At 35.8% G+C, this 10,489-nt stretch overlaps 1 protein-coding gene across 1 annotated transcript; it reads left to right on the forward strand.

Moving 5' to 3' along the window:
- The first annotated feature begins 2,417 nt into the window (after positions 1–2,417).
- LOC137021280 (retinol dehydrogenase 10-like) lies at positions 2,418–10,311 on the forward strand. Its single transcript, XM_067387557.1, has 5 exons — positions 2,418–2,867; positions 7,227–7,325; positions 7,416–7,564; positions 9,947–10,078; positions 10,188–10,311. Exons 1-5 carry the CDS (start codon positions 2,418–2,420, stop codon positions 10,309–10,311), a joined length of 954 nt encoding a protein of 317 aa, XP_067243658.1.
- The last annotated feature ends 178 nt before the right edge of the window (positions 10,312–10,489 follow it).

Consider the following 10,489-nt stretch of genomic DNA (forward strand, 5'->3'; position numbering starts at 1 on the left):
ATTCCTGTATGTGATGCAGTGTCGTCTAAGGGCCCGAAGATCACAATTTTTCTCTGAGAAACTCCTTTCTGATATTGTTCCACTATTTTTCACCACAGCATTGGGGGAATCAGTGATCTTCTGCCCATCTTGACTTCTGAGAGACACTGCCACTCTGAGAGGCTCTTTTTATACCCAATCATGTTGCCAATTGACCTAATAAGTTGCAAATTGGTCCTCCAGCTGTTCCTTAAATGTACATTTAACTTTTCCAGCCTCTTATTGCTACCTGTCCCAACTTTTTTGGAATGTGTAGCTCTCATGAAATCCAAAATGAGCCAATATTTGGCATGACATTTCAAAATGTCTCTCTTTCAACATTAGATATGTTATCTATATCCTATTGTGAATAAAATATAAGTTTATGAGATTTGTAAATTATTGCATTCCTTTTTTATTCACAATTTGTACAGTGTCCCAACTTTTTTGGAATCGGGTTTGTATAATATATATATATATATATATATAAACAGTGGGTACGGAAAGTATTCAGACCCCCTTAAATTTTTTACTCTTTGTTATATTGCAGCCATTTGCTAAAATCTTTTTAAGTTCATTTTTTTCCTTATTAATGACATACAGCCCCCATATTGACAGAAAAACACAGAATTGTTGACATTTTTGCAGATTTATTAAAAAAGAAAAACTGAAATATCACATGGTCCTAAGTATTCAGACCCTTTGCTATGTCACTCATATATTTAACTCAGGTGCTGTCCATTTCTTCTGATCATCCTTGAGATGGTTCTACACCATCATTGAGTCCAGCTGTGTTTGATTATATTGATTGGACTTGATTAGGAAAGCCACACACCTGTCTATATAAGACCTTACAGCTCACAGTGCATGTCAGAGCAAATGAGAATCATAAGGTCAAAGGAACTGCCTGAAGGGCTCAGAGACAGAATTGTGGCACAGATCTGGCCAAGGTTACAAAAAAACTTCTGCTGCACTTAAGGTTCCAAGATGGTGAGAAATAAGATTCTCTGGTCTGATGAGACCAAGATAGAACTTTTTGGCCTTAATTCTAAGCGGTATGTGTGGAGAAAACCAGGCACTGCTCATCACCTGTCCAATACAGTCCCAACAGTGAAGCATGGTGGTGGCAGCATCATGCTGTGGGGGGGTTTTTCAGCTGCAGGGACAGGACGACTGGTTGCAATCGAGGGAAAGATGAATGCAGCCAAGTACAGGGATATCCTGGATGAAAACCTTCTCCAGAGTGCTCAGGACCTCAGACTGGGGTCTGGGGACATATATACCCATAGGTCAGTAGCAATACTTTGTAATCAATACAGAAATTTATAGGTAACTGTTATAGAAATGATAAAATTGGTGTTATATGATCATATTTTCATGACCTGGTAAAAACTCTAGAACTTGGACTAACTATAGCTTGTTTATTGAGGTTGCAGGACAACCAGCTAGTAATGCATTACAGTAATCCAGTCTAGAGGTCAGGAATGCATGAACTAGCTTTTCTGCATCATAAACAGATAACATGTTCCTTGGCTTAGCAATGTTTCTGAGGTGAAAGAAAGGTGTTTTTGTAACATATGAAATATGATTTTAGAAAGACAAGTTTCTCTCTAATATAACACACAGGTCTTTTAACTACATGATGAATTAACAGTACATCCATCTAAATGCAAATTGTATTCTAAGAGATTCTGAGTGGTTTTTGGTTCAGTGAATAATACCTGTCTTATACGAATTTAGTAGAAGAAAATTACTGGTCATCCAGTATTTTAGCCTATCTTTAACACACTCCATCAACTTGGATAATTTAGAGATTTCATCTGGTAGTGATGAAATATAACCGAGTATCTTTGGCATAACAGTGGAAACTAATTAGCAGAGGGCCAAAAACAGACCCTTGCGGCATTCCTTAATTTACTGATGTTAATTTGGATAATTCCCTGTTTAAATAAACAAAATTGTAATGATCTGATATGTAGTATATCTACAGGTAACAACTCTTTAACTAATTTAGTGGGTATTGGATATAACAAACATAGACGTAGCTCCTAAAGCACTGCAATTGTTCGTGAGGGGTGATAATTGAGGCTGAATCATAAAACACTGTCAAAGGTTGTACATTTACATTTGTATTTCAGATACTTTCAATTTTCAGGTGACGTATGTTTATTTGTTAATCTAGCCACTTTGAATAAAATATGATTAAATAAACAAACAAGGTATCTTAATTGACGTGAAGAACAAAGAGCAGAGCAGGATCTCAATTGGTGGTGCTGCATATTTAAACCCTGTAGTTAATCCAGCAGTGATTATATAAACCACAGGCAGTTGAATCTGCTCACAGGACCAAAGGAGCTTGGATAAGTTGTGTTCATGTTATTGTTCTAATAAAAGGAAACATGATAGTGCTAATAGATCTATTGTTAATGCTCTTGGATATGACTTACACTATCATCAATGCGGTGGTTCGCACTGTTCTTCGGCCGCGTCTCAAATCAGTGGACGGGGAGGTGTGTTTGATCACGGGCGCTGGCGGAGGGCTCGGGCGACTCTTTGCGCTGGAGTTCGCCAGAGAAGGTGCCGAGCTAGTGCTGTGGGACTGCAACACTGAAGCCAACGAGCACACGGCCAGGCTAGTGAGGGAACTTGGCCGCAAAGCGCACACGTACACAGTGGATCTGTCCAAGCGCGAGAGCATCTATCAGACCGCTGACCGCGTGCGGAAAGAGGTTGGCGACGTCAACATATTGGTCAACAACGCTGGAGTCGTTGCTGGGCGACGGTTCCTGGAGTGCCCGGATGAACTGCTGGAGAGGACCCTTCTGGTCAACTGCCACGCGTTGTTCTGGGTGAGACTTTTTAAATCAGGGGTGCTCAAATAGTGCTATGGTATAGTGTCATGTAGACTATTTTGGACATGCCACCATATGATATTATCTGAAGTGCCTTATTTTCAGTCTGATGCTATTTACCAAAGTACCACAATATGATTACAAATATAGTCATATTGTGGTACTTTGATATATAGCATTGGGCTGAAAATGATTTACCATAGTATTTGGATTGAACTGTTGCACTACTGTCCAAAAACCGTATCGTGGTCATTTTTATATATACAGTGCCCTCCACAAATATTGGCACCCTTAGTAAATATGAGCAAAGGTGGCTGTGAAAACAAATCTACAGTGTTTATCCTTTTGATCTTTCATTAAAAAAATATTCACAAATTCTAACCTATCATTGAAGTAAAACAATTGAAAATGGGGAGAAATCTCATTATGAAATAAATGTTTTTCTCTAGTTCATGTCACCCAATTATTGCAACATCCTTTTCCCAAGATAACAGCTCTGAGTCTTCACATATAATGTTTGGAGAACACCTGACAAGAGATCAGAGATCATTCCTTCATACAGAATCTCTCCAGATCCTTCAGATTCCCAGCTATACTGGTGCTTCTTCTCTTCAGTTCACTCCACTCATTTTCTTTAGGTTTCAGGTCAGGGGACTGGGATGGCCATGGCAGAAGCTTCATTTCATGCTCAGTGACACATTTTTTGTGTTGGTTTTGATGTTTGTTTTGGATCATTGTCCTGATGGACGATCCAACCACGGCCCATTATTGGATTTCTAGCAGAAGCGGTCAGGTATTGATCTTTTATTGATCCATGATACCATGTATCTGAACAAGATGTCCAGGACCTCCAGCAGAAAAATAGGCCCACAACATTAAAGATCCAGCAGGATATTTAACCGTGGACATGGGGTACTTTTTATCCATGTGTGCACCAAACCCATCTGGTGGGTTTGCTGCCAAAAAGCTTTTTTTTTGTTTTGTTTCATCTGACCAATGCATAATCACCCACAACCTAACCATGAGCACTCTTCAGCACAATGGTAACCACATAAATGTCAACAGAAACTCTGTTTAAATGTCAAACATAACAGCAGTGTTCTAAAAAACACATCAAATGACACTTAATTTCAACATTTATTCTCCTGGGCACTAGAAATCCACTGCCCAATTTTCAGTTATCAAGACATTTTCATGAAGTTACTTCAACATATTTATTTATATATTTTATTTTTCAATTAAAACATACATTTCAGTTTAAAAATACACACAATATAAAGTTCATCTGAATGACAGACAGCATTTATTGCTGCCTGTGCTGACAAAGTACATCTGACGGTGACTGTGTGTTTGTGTTTGTGTGTGTGTGTGTGTGTGTGTGTGTGTGTGTGTGTGTTTCCATGCTGTTCAAAGTCAAGGAGATACTGAAATGCCGTCTAAAGCTAGAGTGAAAAATTGCAGTGACTGTAATCTGCTTGATGAAAAAGGTTCATAATAGTGGCTTATTGTGCATATGACCATAAATCACACATACAATGAAGAACAGGACATTATGCACCAGATTATCAAGTGATTAATCATGACAGCAGCTCAGTCATAAGTGTTATTATATAAACTGTCAACAATATGAAATAATGCTTGCTGAGGCATTTGAACACAGCTTTAATCCTAACTTTAGTCGCACTACTCACCCCCCACTGTTTGTGTTAAGGGCATGAATTATACTTCAAATTGCATAACATTTAGAGCATGGTATTACTTTTTAAAGAAATCAGATCAATGTAAGTATGTTCTGTATATACTTACATTTAAGGAGGGACCCAAGTCATATATAAATTCCAGAATATAATAAAGACTTAGAGTGTGGTCACAAAAAAGGTCAATTTGTGACACATTGTGAAATTTGTTCTGGGACACTTTTTGCCCTAATGTAAAATTACTAAATGTGTCGATTCTTTTTTAAATGAAAATCCACCAAACAACAGTATGCTACAAAAAAATTGAATGAAACTGTTTCACTGCTTTTTTTCTGCGGGAAGCCTGCAGAAAACAACATAAAACAGGAAGTGATATATAATATAATTAGACCTTTTTATAATAAGGTTACATCAAGTTGTAAAATGTCATTTGGTGCAACTCGCAAAAAAAACTGAATGAAAGAAAAATGTGTGGTATTTGTAACTTTTTACTTATGGTGTAAGGAAAATATATTACTTTCCACTTGATGGTTACACCACATGACACTTTTACATTTACTAACTTCAAACTTTCACTGAAGATGAAAATGGTATAACTGTTTTTATAAATGTTTTAAAGATTTTTCTTTTTTATATTGTGGACATCTTATGTGGAGTCATTCACCCACTAAAACTCTCTGAATTCGTTCAAGATCTTGAATTTTGAAGCCCACAGTAAGTCCCGTAGCTTTTATGTACATCGCTGTTTTAACACCATGCAGCATGCAGTCATGTGACCTCCTACAGCAAGCACCATGAGTAACAATCAGCTCAAATCCTGACACGGTTCTTTACACTGCAGCAAGAAACAGCTCCAATTACTTAGGGATGCAGTTAAGCATTATCCTGTAGCACTCAAAGCCCGGATTACTACAGCAGCAGTGACTGAACAGATGACTCCTGTTCAAAAGTTGTTTGGTTTACTGTGTTAAAGGGGTGGTTGATTATAATTTTTCTTTTTTAACTTCTGCAAAGTTACGACACTCAAAGTTCAATTCAAAGGGAGATATTTTTTTTTTAAATAATTCTGTTTAAGGACTACAACAAATGGCTGTATAGGGACTACATCGATCTTCTTCCCGGGCTAGTGACATCACTAACCCTAAAATTTACATAGACCCCGCCCCCGAGAACACACAACAAAGGGGGTGAGGCCATGTTGGGCTGCTTTAGAGAAGAGGAAGAGTTGTTGTTGACATGCCGTCATTTTTTGCTTCACAAATGAGAAACGTCTAGTGTCATTCTAAAAGTTGTAACTTCTTCCTGAGTCTCTCCATCAGTGTCGATTCCGGTTTGAACAATGTAAGGCTGAACACCGTTACTGACAATCCTCATTTTGGCTGCGTGAGATTCTCCAGCTTTGTTGTTGTTGAGCAACCGAAGCGAGAGCTGTTAAAGCTCCGCCCTCTTCTGGAAAGGGGGCTGGGAGCAGCAGCTCATTTGCATTTAAAGGGACACACACAAAAATGGCGTGTTTTTGCTCACATCCAAATGGGGCAAATTTGACAAGCTATAATAAATGATCTGTGGGGGATTTTGAGCTGAAACTTCACAGACACATTCTGGGGACACCAGAGACTATATTACATCTTGTAAAAATACCCCTTTAAAAAGAATTTTCAGTGTCCCCGTGGGTCCTTAAAAGCCTTAAATTCAGTTTTATCAAATTAAAGGTCATCATGAAATCAAAATAACATCCCTTCCTTCTTGCCGCAACATCTTTTCTGGCATGAGGGGGGGCAACCTGTCACTCATATGAGATCGACCAATAGCAAACCACAACCATCCAATCAATTCACGACGGACAAATTCAAGTGCCGCCCTACATTTTTCATTTCTCTCGGATGTTCATCACAATCATGATGAAAAGACTATCCATTTCAGGCTGACTTCCAATTTTATTTGTGCATGTCTTAAAAAAGGTTGTAAGAAGTTTTAAATCTCATTTTAAAACCTCTATACCCCTTTTTAAAAGAGCACTTATTACGGATATAATGTGCTTTAGAAGAATATACTTTTTTAAAACGTTTGCCGACACTTAATTGCAAATAAATGCAAATGTATTATATGGTTTTAATTTATATTAAATGCAAAAAGATCAACTTTAATGTGCTTTTTTTCATGGGACATAAGTATATCTTTATAAGTAATTAAATAATTACTACTATTGTCTTTGAAATATAGTTGAAGTGTACTGTACTGTACTGTTGTATAGTTGAATATCTTGTGTATTTAATGTACTTGTAATTACTGTACATATTTATAATGATGAAGTTGCAATTTTTTATATTTAAAATATTGTAACTTTTTACACACTAACAAACAACAGACTGGTTACAATTAATAATCTTATCTTAATAACCAAAAATGAATCAAGTACTTTATATGTGCTTTAGTATGTTATTCCACACATGAAAATAAGTGTACTTCTTTTAAGCACAGCAAAAGATTAAAACAAAATTCAAAGTAAAATCTTTCATTCAACATTATTACAAAGTGAACTTTGATTAGTTAGATTATCTGTACAGGTATGCTTTTACGATTTGAAGAACACTACAAGTGCACATTCAATACAATTAAGTGCACTTCTTTTTCACATACTGTTTTCCTGTTTTGACAGATGACAAAAGCCTTTCTGCCACAGATGAAAACCAAGAACCACGGACATATTGTTACTGTTGCAAGCACTCTTGGTCTGTTCAGTACCGCTTGTGTAGAGGTGAGTTAAACAAATATAACTGTGTGTGCAACGCTTCAGTGACGTTAAAAGCTTGTTGACTGACTGATCGTGTTATCTTTCCTGTTTTAGGACTATTGTGCTAGTAAATTTGGAGCTGTAGGTTTCCATGAATCTCTGACTCATAGTTTGTTAACAGAGGAAGGTGTGGATGGGGTGAAAACCACCCTGATCTGCCCGTACATCGTCAACACTGGCATGTTTGCTGGATGCCAAATCAGGTGAGGAAATAGGAAATAACTAAAAACTTAAATAAAAATAAAGCACACTAAATAGTAATTTTTTATTTATTTATTTTTTTTTTTAATAGACAAAAGCACATAAAATGATGAATTATTACAAAATATTAGGTGGGCTTAATGTGTACTAACAATACCCACAAGACTCATTGGCTTGGTTTTTCGGAGATGCCGAGAACTGAGGGAATTGAAATTTTGTAAAAGCGCCACAGAGATGCTGTTTTTATTACTCAGCATGTAAGTAAGGTATTTTATTGAACTGACAAATTGCCATATGTAGCTCTCTAACAGAGTTCATTGCATCATCTAATGCAAATGTTCATATTCATCCATGGTCAAGCAAAGCCAAAACACAACCAAAACAATGTTCTTCTGCAAAATGCATGGTATTTTTTTAACCACTAGAGGGCCAAAAGTTACTAAGTGTACCTTGAACATATTTTAAAAGCAATTACAATGCATGTGCATTGAATTTTTTTACATACATATTTATTGTATCAAATGATATTGTAGTTAAGGCCTAATATGGCCTATAGCGAATTGACATGTCGTTTGATGTCAAACAAGGATTATCATCATTAATTAAAACTATTAAAAACTTTGAAGCACTAAAATTATGTTGTGGCAAACAATTGACAGCAACTCACTGTTTAAGAAACAAACTCAGACCCAAGAGCCTTTTAATGTTTTATTTCTTGCAAGAAAGATTCAAACAGTCATGACAGCTTCACTTGGAAACCACAGAATGTAAGAATAACACAATCCTTTTCCTGGGCACCTTTATACTTCTCCTTAACTCTTCAAGGTTAAACTCTCCCTTCCATATATAGTCATTCTGACCCTTCGTTCCTCCACGTATGTCACGTAAAGACATTCTTTTTCAGGGGTACCTTTTACAGATCATAGGTCAGTGTTACCCAAGACCACTTCTATCTTTTACGCCAAAGCCCACCCCAGGTGTACATTACTTAGAAATACTTAGAAATGTTAAAATTTCCACAACAATTACTTATTGGAAATAAATAACTGAAGGTGAAATGAAAAATAAACTAAGCAAAAAAGTAATAGTTAAAATAGCAAAAACAAAAAATGGCACAAACAAAATTACTGAATATTTAACTGACATTTAAAAACGATTTAAAAATAAAAGCTAATTCAAAATATTAATGAAAACCATAAACATACAGTACAGTCCAAAAGTTTGGAACCACTAAGATTTTTAATGTTTTTAAAAGAAGTTTTGTCTGCTCACCAAGGCTACATTTATTTAATTAAAAATACAGTAAAAACAGTAATATTGTGAAATATTATTACAATTTAAAATAACTGTTTTATATTTGAATATATTTCACAAAGTAATTTATTCCTGTGATGCAAAGCTGAATTTTCAGCATCGTTACTCCAGTCTTCAGTGTCACATGATCCTTCAGAAATCATTCTAATATGCTGATCTGCTGCTCAAGAAACATTTCATGTGTACAATTTTTCAGTATTATTTGATGAATAGTTCAAAAGAACAGTGTTTATCTGAAATCTAATCTTTTGTAACATTATAAATGTCTTTACTGCCACTTTTGATTGATTTAATGCATCCTTGCTGAATAAAAGTATTCATTTCTTTCATTTCTTTTCAAAAAAATAAAAATAAAAATTCTTACTGACCCCAAACTTTTGAACGGTAGTGTATAATGCTACAGAAGCTTTGTATTTCAGATAAATGCTGTTCTTTTGAACTTTCTATTCATCAAGGAATCCTGAAAAAAAAAAAAAAGTACACAACTGTTTTCAACATTGAAAATAATCATAAACGTTTATTGAGCAGCAAATCAGCATATTGGAATGATTTCTGAAGGATCATGTGACACTGAAGACTGGAGTAACGATGCTGAAAATTCAGCTTTTCCAACACAGAAATAAATTACTTTGTCAAATATATTTAAGTAGTACACAGTTATTTTAAATTGTAATAATATTTCACAATATTACTGTTTTTTTTTTTTTACTGTATTTTTAATTAAATAAATGTAGCCTTGGTGAGCAGACGAAACTTCTTTTAAAAACATTAAAAATCTTAGTGGTTCCAAAATTTTGGACTGTACCGTATATAAAAAAGCATAAAAATAACACTGCTCCAAACCTAATGCAATGTCTTCACATTTGAATATGGTTCATGTTTGTCCTTTTGGGAGCCAGTGATCACCACATGCTTGCTTTGGAAATGAGCATGTCTCCAAAACATGTTATATGTTCCACAGAAGAAAAAAAAGGGTTTGGAACAACATGATAAATTTACAGTAAGTTTTTATTTTTGGGTGCTATTTATTATGTGTTCTAATGTTCACGCTAGTGTGTCTCCATTCACAGGAAGGAACTCCAAGGCCTGATTCCACCACTGGATCCTCTATACTGTGTTCAGGAGTCAATGAAAGCCATTCTGGCTGACCAGCAAATGGTTTGCATCCCCCGCGTAATGTACTTCGCTATCCTCTCACGGGCGTAAGTACCTCCACAGTCCAGTTTCCTTAGACTTGGATTAAGTGAGATAGTGTACACAAAGCTCAAACATATGCATTAATCTTTCCCCGTTATGTCTTTTTTTTTTTAGGTTGCTCCCCTGGGATGCTAATGTTGCAACATATCGTTTTATGGGAGGTGACAAGTGCATGTATTCCTTCATTAAGGCCAAACAACAGCAACAGGTTGTTAATGGTCATGTGAAATCCTCTTAGCTATCTTGTAATAGCTCCACACATTATCCACATTTCAAGGCAATAAGCCTAGAGTACATTCACAGAATGTAAAGCATTTGGCTGCTATCTTTAAAAAAATTTTGCAGATGTACTTCATGGGGACCAACAGAAATATATATTTTTCTGTACAAAAAACCTACTGTATTGTAACATTGGA

This window comes from Chanodichthys erythropterus, chromosome 6 (assembly GCF_024489055.1).
Source record: "Chanodichthys erythropterus isolate Z2021 chromosome 6, ASM2448905v1, whole genome shotgun sequence".
NCBI classification, from domain to species: Eukaryota; Metazoa; Chordata; class Actinopteri; order Cypriniformes; family Xenocyprididae; genus Chanodichthys; species Chanodichthys erythropterus.